Here is a 14,394-nt window from a genome sequence, read left to right as displayed (position 1 = left end):
AACGGAAGGTTGCAAGTTCAAATCCCCAAGCTGACAAGGTACAAATCTGTCGTTCTGCTCCTGAACAGGCAGTAAAATAAAACATTTCTGACCATACTCTTCTTGCTCTTAACCGAATGCAATTTGCTGAACTATCTCTTAAATGCTAAAGACTTATTGTGATTCACTCATTGATTCCATATGACTGTAAGCTTATAATGTCAATGGCTTAAATTTTGACGCTAAGTGAACATGTACATATAGGGCCGTCCCATTAGTTTTGGTGGCATGCCATCTTTAGTGACCTTGTCCCATGTGACAGCCAGACTCAATCAACCCCCACGTCAGCTCAGTCTCCATTCCCCTCACTTAGCTGGCTGACACATTTTCTTATTTAATCTTACGCTTGTTGAGAATTCCATATCAGAGCTTGTTTATTTTATTCAATTAACTCCAGTATGTTTTCCTCTTATGCCTGGTTTCATTTAATTAGTATTTCATTTTGAATGTCCAAATGCGTATTACAAACCCATTTCAACAAGTCTATTAATTAGTGAATATTTGTTCATGTTTCCTCTCTTTCTCTCTCTCTCTCTCTCTCTCTCTCTCTCTCTCTCTCTCTCTCTCTCCCTCTCTCTCTCCCTCTCTCGCTCCCTCTCTCTCTCTCTCTCTCTCTCTCTCTCTCTCTCTCTCTCTCTCTCTCTCTCTCTCTCTCTCTCTCTCTCTCGCTCCCTCTCTCTCTCTCTCTCTCTCTCTCTCTCTCTCTCTCTCTCTCTCTCTCTCTCTCTCTCTCTCTCTCTCTCTCTCTCTCTCTCTCTCTCTCTCTCTCTCTCTCTCTCTCTCTCCCTCTCTCTCTCTCCCTCTCTCTCCCTCTCTCTCTCTCTCTCTCTCTCTCTCCCTCTCTCTCTCTCCCTCTCTCTCCTCTCTCTCTCTCTCTCTCTCTCTCTCTCTCTCTCTCCCTCTCTCGCTCCCTCTCTCTCTCTCTCTCTCTCTCTCTCTCTCTCTCTCTCTCTCTCTCGCTCTCTCGCTCTCTCGCTCTCTCGCTCTCTCGCTCTCTCTCTCGCTCCCTCTCTCGCTCCCTCTCTCGCTCGCTCTCTCTCTCTCGCTCTCTCTGATTACTCACCCTCTTTATATGTCACATATAAATGCTTCTGTCACATTGTTTCCCGGCATACGCAAAAACACAAAAGGAAATACCCTTGTACAATTAGCCAGTGGATTGATTAGGCTTGTTAGCCTTTTGAATTACTTTCCAACATGTAGAAATGCTGTGATTAATAACAATGACGTTGTATTTAAAGTTATTGTCTTTTGTACCCTTCGCACTGTCGAGATGATTTGGTGTCACATGCCCTAGAAGACCACAATGGAAACAAGTATCTTGACTTTTTTTGTGTATGTATCCTCAACAATTTTGGTATATGCATCTTTTGCCTGGTGTAATATTTTATGCATTTTATATTGTCAAATTAAATTAAATCTGCTGTGTTAAGAGTGTACAGGCGGCCAGGATTGCTTATATATTGCTGGTGCTGATCATTAATGGCTTATTGACCGCATTCATGATTTTATGTGATACATTTCAAAGAAAATATAGAAACTGACAGAAACTGGTTTAGAGTTAATCCATTCATCCATCTGTCTTCTCCTTGTCCCCCTCCCACAGACCAAGGAGACCGCCACCCCAACCGGAAGGCACGGGGCCAGCTGAGGACCAAGATAGAGTCTGGGGAGGGGACCATCCCTGTGAGGACCAGCAACACCATCCAGACATGGGACGGGGTGCTGCAGGGAGAGAGGCTGCTCACCATGTCCTGCAGTGACAAGATCGCAAGGTAACATGGCTTTGTGTGCCCTTTTTGGTATCCTTTTCCTCACATATCCTCCTCCAAAGCCGGCAAGATTGTGAGACACCACGTAAAAGTGGTGTGTTTCAATTCAACAATTTAATTGGACATTGAACAGAGTTTATATTGAATTTGACTCTAATTCTTGCCCAGTATTTGCACTTGGAAGTGGAATCCTTACAGTCAGTAAGCTGCTGTTGTGGTAGATACAGCTGCAGTATATAACCAGGCTATTGGTGTCTGTGTTAAGGTGTCCGTTAAGTCGATATTAGTGCGGATTCACCCATAAAGTTACGGTGATGTCTGCCAATGTGTGCCGTGGTAATGTCACGGAAATAGACAGATAAAGAGGTGTCAAGACTTATAAAACACACACACACTCTCTTCCTTCAGTATGCTGTGACAGCGGGCTCTGGCATATCTATCCGCTACCCCAAAGAACTTCACCTACACACACACACACACACACACACACACACACACACACACACACACACACACACACACACACACACACACACACTCTGTCTTCCTTCAGTATGCTGTGACAGCGGGCTCTGGCATATCTACCCGCTACCCCAAAGAACTTCACACACACACACACACACACACACACACACACACACACACACACACACACACACACACACACACACTCCGTCTTCCTTCAGTATGCTGTGACAGCGGGCTCTGGCATATCTACCCGCTACCCCAAAGAACTTCACCTACACACACACAAGCAAACACATGCACACATATCATGCATTGACATAGAGTATCTATCAGCCACTTCCACCCATATAGCAGACTCAGCGTTGCCTCTTTAATGCATATGAATCACTGATGTATATTAACCCTGTATTGCTGATTCTATGTAATGGCCAGTGAGAGGCTTTGAAGCCACCTCTCGGCCGTATTGGCACTCCCCAGAAGAAGTTGGGTCATGCCTACATCGCATACAGCTTTTGTCAAATTTGACGTCATAAGTTTAATAATTTTTATATTTTCGATAACCCTAACCCTTTTCCTAACGTTAACCTAATTATCCTTACCGGCAACGTTAATTCTCCTAACCTTCTGTGTAAGTTCTCCGAATCCTGCTACGAAAAGTCCATTTTGACAAAAGCTGTATAGCTTCTAGACAAAACCAAGGAGCAGGTTTTGAATGGAATTCTACAGTATTTCAATTAAATGTTTCAAGGACAAAATTACATTATTTAAGTATGTTTTTGTTTTAGTGGAGACAGTAACATTAGTACTTTCAACAAATTATACTTTAAGGAAAATATTTGTATGTATTTCTTAATCTTTTATTTTTATGTTAGCTCACATAATAAATATAATTATGCATTAAGGTGTCTGTAATAGAATAAAAGTGGCAAAAACAAATGGTACATTAATAAATAGCTTCCAAAATATTTTTTTTACGATGGTGGGGATGTGTCAAGATGGAGGCACGATGGCTTTAAAACAGCGCCCTCTGAGAGTCATCTAGTGTACATAGAAATCATTGATAGGAAAAGCTTAATGCTTGATTAATAACGGTTTGGTCAAACTCGTTATTGATGTACTTCTGTAATTGCAATCATTTAGTGTGTTTTCAGCGAGTTTTGTTTAGATTGGCCTATGATAGAGTGCAGACATTACATCCAAGTACAACAATAATATTGTACAAATGATTCATGGAGGATTTGCAGAGTTGTGTAGTGGCCTGGTTTTCTAGAGCAGTTAGTTGTTTTATACAGTACCAGTCAAAAGTTTGGACACACCTACTTATTCAAGGGTTTTTCTTTATTTTTACTATTTTCTACATTGTAGAATAATAGTGAAGACAACACAACTATGAAATAACACAAATGTAGTAACCAAAAAATATGTTAAACAAATCCAAATATATTTTAGATTTGAGATTCTTCGAAGTAGCCACCCTTTGCCTTGATGACAACTTTTCACACTCTTGTCATTCTCTCAACCAGCATGAAGAAATATTTTCCAACAGTCTTGAAGGAGTTCCCACATATGCTGAGCACTTTTTGGCTGCTTTTCCTTCTCTCTGCGGTTCTAACTAATCCCAAACCACAGTCACCCAACCTCAAGTCACCCGACGTGACTGTGGAGTCCAGGTCATCTGATGCAGCACTCCATCACTCTCCTTCTTGGTCAAATAGGGCCCACGAGTGGCACAGCGGTCTAAGGCACTGCATTTCAGTGCTAGAGGCGTCACTACAGATACCCTGGTTTGAATCCAGGCTGTATCACAACCGGCCGTGATTGGGAGTCCCATAGGGCGGTGCACAATTGGCACCGCGTCGTTCGGGTTTGGCCGATATAGGCCGTCATTGTAAATAAGAATTTGATCTGAACTGACTTGCCTAGTTAAGTAAATAAAAATAGCCCTTACACAGCCTGGAGTTGTGTTTTGGGTCATTGTCCTGTTGAAAAACAAATGATAGTCCCACTAAGCGCAAACCAGATGGGATGGCGTATCGCTGCAGAACGCTGTGGTAGCCATGCTGGTAAAGTGTGCCTTGAATTCTAAATAAATCCCTGACAATGTCACCAGCAAAGCCCCCCCACACACACCATCACACTTCCTCCTCCATGCTTCACGTTGGAAACCACACACGCGGAGATCATCCATTCACCTACTCTGCGTCTCGCAAGGACATGGTGGTTGGAAGCAAAAATCTCAAATTTGGATTCCTCAGACCAAAGGACAGATTTCCACCAGTCTAATGTATAATGCTCGTGTTTCTTGGCCAAAGCAAGTCTCTTCTTATTATTGGTGTCCTTTAGTAGTGGTTTCTTTGCAGAAATTCGTGAAGACCTGATTCACACAGTCTCCTCTGAACAGTTGATTTTGAAATGTGTCTGTTATTTGAACTCTTTATTTGGGCTGCAATCTGAGGCTGGTAACTTTAATGAACTTATCCTCTGCAGCAGAGGTAACTCTGGGTCTTCCTTTCCTGTGGCGGGCCTCATGAGAACCAGTTTCATCATAGCGCATGATGGTTTTTGTGACTGCACTTGAAGAAACTTTCAAAGTTGACTGACCTTCATGTTTTAAAGTTATGATGGACTGTCATTTCTCTTTGCTTATTTGAACTGTTCTTGCCATAATATGGACTTGGTCTTTTACCAAATAGGGCTATCTTCTGTATACCACCCCTACCATGTCACAACACAACTGATTGACGCGAACACATTAAGAAGGAAAGTAATTCCACAAATTGACTTAACAAGGCACACCTATTAATTGAAATGCATTCCAGGTGACTACTGTACCTCATGAAGCTGGTTGAGAGAATGCCAAAAGTGTGCAGAGCTGTCATCAAGGCAAAGGGTGGCTACTTTGAAGAATCTCAAATATTAAATCTATTTTGATTTGTTTAACACTTTTTTTTGGTTACTACATGATTCCATATGTATTATTTAATGGTTTTGATGTCTTCACTATTATTCTACAATACAAAAAAAAAATTGAAATAAAGAAAACCCCTGGCATGATTAGGTGTGTCTAAACTCTTGACTGGTACTGTAGGTGATAGCACTTAGTTTCTAGTAGTTATCCTGTACATCCCACTTTGTTCAGGCCCAGTCTTATTGGGTTCAGGCTATATCAGGGGCAGCTGATGGGGTCCAACCCAGGTGTTTTCGCAGTCAGCCCATGACCCTGCTCACTGTCCACTGTCCTCCCCATTAATGTACGATGCAATCTACTCCGTAACTCTCCCTCCTTGTCCCTTCCTCCAACAGGAATGTCACACACCTAATGTTTTTGAGCATTAATGGCCTTGCTATTATACTATGTAACTCGAGATGACAGTATACAGGTAGCATGTGCACTAACAGCTAACCTAGCTCATAGCCCGATTAGAGCAAGGCATAGAAAGTGTCACCACTTTACAGCACAGGACAGACTACCCTACACTTGTTCTCTACACAACAGGTCCTCTCCTAACCTGACCATTGCAACTAAATGGTGAGGTGGAGAAAAAATGCCCCTCCTGCCATCTCTTCCTGTACGAATGATTAATGACTCGGCGATGGCTATTTACCTAAATGCACTAGCGCTGTTTGACTTAGCCCTGCAATTTCAGTGTGTTTTTTTTACACCTTTCTCCTTGGATTACATGGCCTGCCCGGCGGCGCTAAGGTGATGGAGGTCTAGTTTACGGCTCCTTCCCTCCTGCTCCTGGCTCATTAGAAGTGTTACTCTCCAGAGTTGCTTTTTCTCTGATAAAGCAACTGATTGTGAAGGCCCTCAAATGCCCCAATCACTTGAGCTTGATCGCCACTCTCCCTTTAGAACACTGAAGTGTGTGTGTGTGTGTGTGTGTGTGTGTGTGTGTGTGTGTGTGTGTGTGTGTGTGTGTGTGTGTGTGTGTGTGTGTGTGTGTGTGTGTGTGTGTGTGTGTGTGTGTGTGTGTGTGTGTGTGTGTGTGTGTGTGTGTGTGTGTGTGTGTGTGTGTGGTGCGTTGGTGGGGGAGTGGGGTGTGTGTGTGTGGTGCGTTGGTGGGGGAGTGTGTGTGTGGGGGAGTGGGGTGTGTGTGTAAGTGTGCATGCGTGTTTTTGGAAAAGAGGTGGTGGTATACCAAGAACAGTGGTATGTTTTGTCTGATTAAGCCTCCATGGCCACTGAGTTTAGCTGCTATCACAAGGGGCAAAATCACGTAAATCAAATGAGGTGGATGGACTGAACAGCAGTAACGATACAGTCCAACTATCAACCCCCCCTTCGCATATGGAAGACGTCCATGCCGGGGGCTACTGGAAAACGAGTGGTCTCCGAGACTCATGTCTTGACTGCGATTCTAGTCGGTGGCTTAATTTCACACACTCTCACACACACACACACACACACACTCTCACACACACACTGCCTCGGGTCAGAAGGAGGCAGGAGCGGCAGTTATCAAAGCTGTTTGTCAGGGTCTTGTTTCTGTCATCTGGTAATGGTCTGCCCGCGTGTGTCCTCTTCGAAGTCGTCGCTCGCCAAGGCAATTGGTATAGCTTCATAGAGCGTGTGGAAGGAAATGTATGGGAAAGATGGGACGGCTAATGTAACAACATAGAATGTAGGATGAAATAAATGCAATTGGATAGTTCCGAGTCAGAGGAGCCATCCCTATGTGTGTGTTTGTGCAGAAGTGTTTGTGTCTGTGGATGCGCATTTGTGTGCGAGTACGTTTTTGTGTCTTTATGCTTGCGCACTTGTACATACGCATGTGTGTATGTGTGTGTGTGTGTGTGTGTGTGTGTGTGTGTGTACTTATGCGTGTGTGTCCCTCTGCTGCAGATGGAACGTGCTGGGCATCCAGGGATCTCTGATGAGCTACTTCACGGAGCCCATCTACTTCTCCAGCATCATCCTGGGCAGCCTGTACCACGCCGACCACCTCTCCCGGGCTATGTACCAGCGCATCGCCGACATCGAGGACCTGCCCCAACAGTTCAGCCTCAACAGGCCTCTACTGAGCGGTCAGTACCCTTCACCTTTACACTTTGACTCCTTTACTTCTTTGCCCCCCGCCCCCAATACTCTAGCGCCTAGACTCTCTCATGCGCTCAGGGTCGTGTTCATTTTGGGGGACGCAACAGAACATGTTTTAAAACGCTTTGCCACAGAAAACAAAAAAAACGAGTCGAAGGTCGTCCCTTCCTGTTTCAGTCCCTCCCCGTTTTTCACCCGTTTGGTGGTTAATGCCCATGACACGGGCGTAGACTCTCATGCCAAAGAACACACCACGCTAGACTACCTCAAGTGCCACCGCATGCACGTTCAAACACTCCAATACTTTCAACACTTTGCTTAGGTGGCTAGGAGGAGGCTTAGTTGGCCTCTTGTCTGTTTCCTCACGCTTTCTCTGTGAAGACCAATGCAACCGGACACTGTGACTCCATGGGCAAACCCACAGTAGGCACAAGGGTAAACACCAATCATGTATAAATGTCTGCGGTAAATACCCAGCAGGACCGTGGGTAATCACATAGATGGGTCACCTACCGTAGTCTTATTGAAACACTGCAGTTGTCATCTGAGGTGACATTTACTTACCCTTCCTGTGTGAGTTTGGATAACTTCATGCCCTTTGTGCCAAATCGGTGGAATCCATGCAGCCATTTGTAATAAGGTCAGATCTGTTTAGATACTCTCAAAATGTTTATTTGACTCCGGGATTTTTCTTTGTGATATTTCATTATATATCCCTTTGTCAAGTTGTTTTGGGGCATTTGGAACCGGCTACGCGTTCTATAGCACATACAGCTAAAATAAAGTGCATTCCCACTTCCCTCCCACTGTCCAAACCACCTCCTACACCTGTTGTCAGGTTAGGGGCTAAGGCAGGGTGAGGGTAACAGCATATTGTCCTTTATTTTCCATTGCACGGTGCTTTGAAATGTGTTTCTACGGTGTGCCTGAATGAACATGGCCCTGATCTCCATCCAGATCTCACACAATGCAATAGCTGTCCCGACTGGTGCGCTCAACTTCCTTCCCGCCTACCTTACCCTCTCTCCTCTTCCTCCTCCTCTCTGTCCCCTCCGATGACTCCCTGAACTGCAGGTAAAGAGATAATGGGAGAGTTATTAACTTTTTTTCCGCTTTAGGGAGTTTTGCCGTGAAGGAGCTTTGCGCTGTGGACGCTCAGCATTTAGCCCTTTAAATCATAATCCCCACAGCCAGGCAGCCCAGTGCACTGCAGAAGAGAAAGGAACCGAGGCGTTTAACACCCTCCACTGAAAGAAGGATTTATGCCTCCAATCTATCTTCTCTCTAGGCCTCTGCTTGGAGGAGCACATGTACTGTAATAGAGGCTTTATCCCAAACACACTAGGTGGACATTGTAGCATCATGTTTTGATGGGTATTTTGTTAACGCTATCTCTGACAGATGCTGCTAGAACAAAGACTGTACAAAGACTCGCGACTTTGACCCGTCGTGCCCTCGCTTGTGGAGCAAAGGCTCGGGTTAACCATGATGAGAAGCCTTCACCAAAACCTGAAGAGTCATATGCTTTCATTCAGAGCGAATGCCTTGCTCTCAGAAGGATAAAGTGGGCATGAGTCACGTTTGCGGTTGGTTAGACTTGCGTGCTTGCTTTTAGAAAGGGGAGTTAACTTTCAGAGTTAATGCCTGGGCTCGTCATTGAATCCCATTGGCTCAGCCTTGCATGCTCACTGTTAGAAGGTGGAGTTAGAGCTGCTGAGTGAGTGGCTATCTGTGATTCCAGGCATCAGCAACGCAGAGGCGAGGCAGCCGGGCAAGGCGCCCAACTTCAGCGTGAACTGGGCAGTGGGCGACCAGGCGCTGGAGGTCATCAACGCCACCACGGGCAAAGACGACATGGGGCGCGCCTCGCGCCTCTGCAAGCACGCCCTCTACAGCCGCTTTATTCGCCTGCACTCCAAGGTACGGAATGGTTCGACACACACACACACACACACCACAACGGCTCTCCTTGAACTAGTGTTTATGACGATCAGCACTACTCACAGAGGGTGTGGGCAGCATTAAGACCAGCTGAAGCACAGATCAAGTGGTTGTACGTTTATGCACTGTACAAGTTGCTCCTCAATATCCTATTCAAAGTAGTCTTCTGTGTATCTCAACATCTGTTTTGCTCCCCTCCCCACGCCAGTTGTCATCCACACTGAGGATCAAGGTGTCCAAGCCCAGCTCGTACCACGACGCCAAGGAGGCGGCTGTAGAGTACCACAACGCCAAGCAGACGCTGATCAAGGTCTTCCACAAGTCGGGCCTGGGGGCCTGGGTGAAGAAGCCTATCGAGCAGGACCAGTTCTCCCTCAACTCCTGATCGGGCGATTAGGGGGGAACCTCTTCACTCAACCCAACGCACCCCAACCCCCCTCTCTAGACCTGAGAGAGGCTCTTCGAATCTACCAGCCACTGAGACTTCACGTGTGTGCGTGTGCATGCGTGTGTGTGTGCGAACATGCGTGTGTGTGTGTGTATGTCTGTCTGAGTGTGTGTATGAGAAATAATGCACGTGGTTCTGGCCTCCTCCCTCCGACCCCAATCACTCTGCTCTCATTCCTCATCGCTGTGACGTCATCACTTGCTGTGTCTGTCTGTTTGTTTTAAACCACATAAAATTCAAATACCTTTTTATGTCCTTATGGCAATAAAAATGTATGGTATTTTAAACTGGAATCCTTTTTAGTTTTTTAAAGTTTTTTGTAAGATTTTACATGAGGTTGTCCATATACCATGTAGTTACTAAATAAGTACTTCTGTAACTAGAATGTACAATGATTGGCCTGATTCCATTTCTGTCATTCAGTTAAATGTAATTTCACTAGGAAACCCAAATGCCGTATGACTTCATGGTATATTTTTTTACGTATTGTGAGATTTGACCTTTTCTTTTCCTATTTTGTTACATTCTTGCCCCTGTATTAAAAGCACATAGGACATGATGCTAAATACTCATCCAAAATGGTGGTTACAGTCATTGAATCATCATTCATTTGAAATATTCTCTTGTGAACATTTTACGCTTATTTATTTATTTGATGACGATGTTGGTCATTGAAACCATTCCCATTCCTATTCCATACTTGAACAGGGGCCCTGGTGGAGGCTGTTGATGATTCCCCTCGAGTCCTTTGGCCTAGAGAGTTTAGGGGAGGCGCTGCACGTTTTTTCTTATTGACTTAAGCCATGGCTTTGCATGGGAACTGTCTCCGAGGTCTGCAGAGCTGATTTGGCAGGGAACCACCAGGATCTCCTCGAGTGAATTTTGAATGCCAGCATCTTATTTCTGCACAGGCAGCTTCAAATCTTTTTTCTCTCTTTGTTTGTGTTTGTTTTTGGGGAGGGAGGGGCTTTGTTTTTAGAATTGAAACTTTTGACTCTTTTTTTTGTGTGAGGATTGAAGGATTGCACTGTAACTGAATAATGACAGGAATGAAGTCTTTCCATCAATGACACTGCATAGGAGCTACATTACACCTTCATAAGCATGAGCCTCATGGACATTATGCATCCATGCCCTGGGCATTTATAAATGCTTATGTTAACAACCTCAGTTTGAAATGTCATGGTCATGCAACACAATTACAAGCAAGGTGACATAACACATCTTGTGTCAATCTGGGGTTGTTATGAAGGTGTAAAGTAGTCCAAATGTCATGTCATTCATAGAGAGCTGGGAAGAGCTTATGTCATCATTTAAACACCTTTTAAAGGCCCAATGCAGCCGTTTTTACATCAATATCAAATCATTTCCGGGTAACAATTAAGTACCTTACTGTAACGATTTTTTTTTAAACAAAAAGCAAGAATTTTGTTGGACTTTCTGGGAGTAAACTAGCTGTTATTGGCAGAGAGGTGTGGAACTTTCTTTGTTATTGGTCTATTAACCAATTTACAGCATGTGATGTCACCTTGGAAAGCCAAAACTCCCACCCATGCAAACCTGCTGATTAAAAAATCCTGTGTAGATTGTATTTTCAACCAGCAACTATCAGGAAATAACACTGATCAACATTGTTTCACACTTTTCTAGTGTTAGTTTAATCAGCTGTTGTACACAATGATATAAAACACAGGAAAAACTGCACTGGGCCTTTAAAGGCAACACGAATGCTGATTGCTCATTGTGTGAGTAAACTTCCAAGGGAACACAAAGAAACGCATGAGAGTTTTTACAAAGTTGAGTTTGGTACCACCCACCCACCAAATGACCAATCTGTGTATGCTCGCTCCAAGTCCTATTGGTCCATATACCTGGGTATTCTATAAGCCCTGTTCTCCACTGTCTGCCGTGTGCTAATCTTTTCTATTTCAACTATTTCTACAACGTGATAAACTCTGGATGCCAGTAATGACAACTTGGTCATATACCTGTAATATCAGCATTGTACATTTGTTTATTATTGAACGTTGTGCGCTGCACTTGATGGCCAGTGACAAACCACAATTTGAACCGATACGCTGCAAAGGGATTGATATTATGAGATATTCTTTACTTAGTGTATTTTTATATCCAATATATTTGGTTCAAAACAGCAGGGGGAGGTGTTTGGTTTGAGTCCCAGCATTGTGTCTGTCGTGTGTGTGTGTATGTCTAGAGTGAGGTGAGTGTGTGTGTGTATGTCTAGAGTGAGGTGAGTGTGTGTGTGTATGTCTAGAGTGAGGTGAGTGTGTGTGTGTATGTCTAGAGTGAGGTGAGTGTGTGTGTGTGTATGTCTAGAGTGAGGTGAGTGTGTGTGTGTGTATGTCTAGAGTGAGGTGAGTGTGTGTGTGTGTGTATGTCTAGAGTGAGGTGAGTGTGTGTGTGTATGTCTAGAGTGAGGTGAGTGTGTGTGTGTATGTCTAGAGTGAGGTGAGTGTGTGTGTGTATGTCTAGAGTGAGGTGAGTGTGTGTGTGTATGTCTAGAGTGAGGTGAGTGTGTGTGTGTATGTCTAGAGTGAGGTGAGTGTGTGTGTGTATGTCTAGAGTGAGGTGAGTGTGTGTGTGTATGTCTAGAGTGAGGTGAGTGTGTGTGTGTATGTCTAGAGTGAGGTGAGTGTGTGTGTGTGTATGTCTAGAGTGAGGTGAGTGTGTGTGTGTATGTCTAGAGTGAGGTGAGTGTGTGTGTGTGTATGTCTAGAGTGAGGTGAGTGTGTGTGTGCGCATGACACAGCTCGATAAACGTCATAACAGGATATTAGAGATTGCTGTGGAATCTTCACCAAAGATTATGTCCTTGTGTTTTCCCACAATTTTCTTTTGAGCTACAATTTTTTTTTTAAATGGGAATTATTTTTTTAACACCTGTGTTTCTCACACACAAATTGCTGATAAAAAATATTACAATGTTTTAGTTATTGTACTTTCATTTGACCAATTTATTTGATTTGTATAGAACAATGGGTTTGTGTTCTGTTGTAATTCCAGCTTCGTGATGGAATCTTACTTGTCGGGCTCTTTCAGTATATCTGTAGCTGTTGATTACCAAGGTGTAAATATTGTGAACCTCTCTGATGTTATATTGCTGTGGAATGATGGGGATAGGATTAATACTGGTTAAAAATGTGATGCCTGGGCAACTATTCTTCCTTCACTGTCTAGTTCTTGTTCTCCCCCCCATGAAACTGCTGGGATGTATTTGATTTGTTTTTGTCCTTTACTCTTTAAAAAAAGCTAGTCAGGTTCTTTCACTGCAACGGCCAGAGATTTGCTAGTCCTTGTAGAGCAAAAGTCAAATGTCCTGTGTTGCCGTGTCCTTGTGATACAAATGTATGTTCGGAATCATGTACGTCCCCCCTACCCCCACCGACAGAGGGGGAACCATGCCACGATGCAGGCCTCAGCCAAGAGAACTGGATCAAGGTCACAAGCAATATAACCCCCAACGCCCCTTTTAATGAGGCCCAACCAGGAACGGGAGCAAAAAGAATGGCTCCCCTCCCCCTCTGTTTCCCCCCCTTGTCGTAATCTCTTTATAAACTGACTGTCTGAAACTTTCTTTAAAGACTGCCTGCTTCTCTATAGTATGTTCCTTATTTTTTTGGACTGCACTAAAGATGTCAATCGATGATGTCATGACACAAACCGTCCCCCAAAATGGACAGGTCGAAACTATTTCCAAGAAGCTGAACTGCAACCCTATAACCTAGTGGTCCCCGTGGTCTATAGTCCCCCGTCGGTCGTTTGGTCAAGACGGTCGGCCGCCCTGACCGCGTGGTGACTGTTAAGTGGTCCCTATGTGGTCCACTCGGGTGGTCAGAGAACTCCTCCACCCTCCTCACCCCACGTCCGCTGTGCAACCTGTACCCGGACCACCATCTTGCATGTGCTCCCACTCTGAAGCTGCACCTAAAGCATGACGACATACTTTTAAAGGACTCGTATGTAGAAAAATAACGGATAAATAGATATATTAAAATGAGCAAAAAATAAATAAAGGAGACCATAGTTTACTTTCTTTCGCGGTTGTTGTGTCATTCTTTGCGACGTGTGCGTGGTTGTATACTGTTGTTGTGTGGAACGTATTGAGCCCATGAAACACACAGACTCCTTATCAGCAAGCAGCCTCCCATCTAGCCCTTATCTTTCTGCACCATCCCACGCCGAGAAGAAACCACGGCAAGATCTAAAACAAGCGCTATATTTTCACATAGAACATTGTAAAGAGAGACGGTATTGTTAGGTGTTAATCTGTCGTCAGTCGGTCTGTCAATCTCAAGGTTCAACGGGATTAGTGGACATGGGCTTTCCTTCCACTTTCATGTTTTACCTACAAATAGCTCTGGAGGTAAGGCAAGGCCATCAAAAGGTGATGCTGTGACGACTAGGTGTGTATGATGTCTGTCTGTCTGTCTTGTCTTGTCTGTCTGTCTGTCTGTCTGTCTGTCTGTCTGTCTGTCTGTCTGTCTGTGTCTGTGTGTCTGTGTGTCTGTGTGTGTGTGTGTGTGTGTGTGTGACCTTGAAGCCCCTGCAGTGGCCGGTGGAGAAGCTAAAGGTGTGTTTCTGAATTGCGTTCGGTTCCTCCAAAGAACAACTCCAAATCAATGTTGTCCTGTAATAAAATCAACAGGGTAAAAAAAAAAACATTG

General features: G+C 44.3%; 1 protein-coding gene across 5 annotated transcripts in view; it reads left to right on the top strand.

The window, feature by feature from the left end:
* The window catches only part of adarb1b (adenosine deaminase RNA specific B1b), a 180,836-nt gene extending 168,811 nt beyond the window's left edge, over positions 1–12,025 (top strand). For 3 of the 5 annotated variants that reach the window (XM_046359657.1, XM_046359647.1, XM_046359619.1), the window contains 4 exons: positions 1,646–1,814; positions 7,126–7,307; positions 9,062–9,240; positions 9,470–12,025. In XM_046359657.1, the coding sequence (XP_046215613.1) occupies positions 1,646–1,814; positions 7,126–7,307; positions 9,062–9,240; positions 9,470–9,646 (707 nt within the window). In that variant the 3' untranslated portion in view covers positions 9,647–12,025. The remainder of the gene's footprint in view (positions 1–1,645; positions 1,815–7,125; positions 7,308–9,061; positions 9,241–9,469) is intronic. The other 2 variants (XM_046359638.1, XM_046359629.1) reach the window with 2 other exon arrangements.
* The last annotated feature ends 2,369 nt before the right edge of the window (positions 12,026–14,394 follow it).

This window comes from Oncorhynchus gorbuscha, linkage group LG01 (assembly GCF_021184085.1).
Source record: "Oncorhynchus gorbuscha isolate QuinsamMale2020 ecotype Even-year linkage group LG01, OgorEven_v1.0, whole genome shotgun sequence".
NCBI lineage: Eukaryota > Metazoa > Chordata > Actinopteri > Salmoniformes > Salmonidae > Oncorhynchus > Oncorhynchus gorbuscha.
This window is presented reverse-complemented; position numbering and strand designations above follow the sequence as displayed.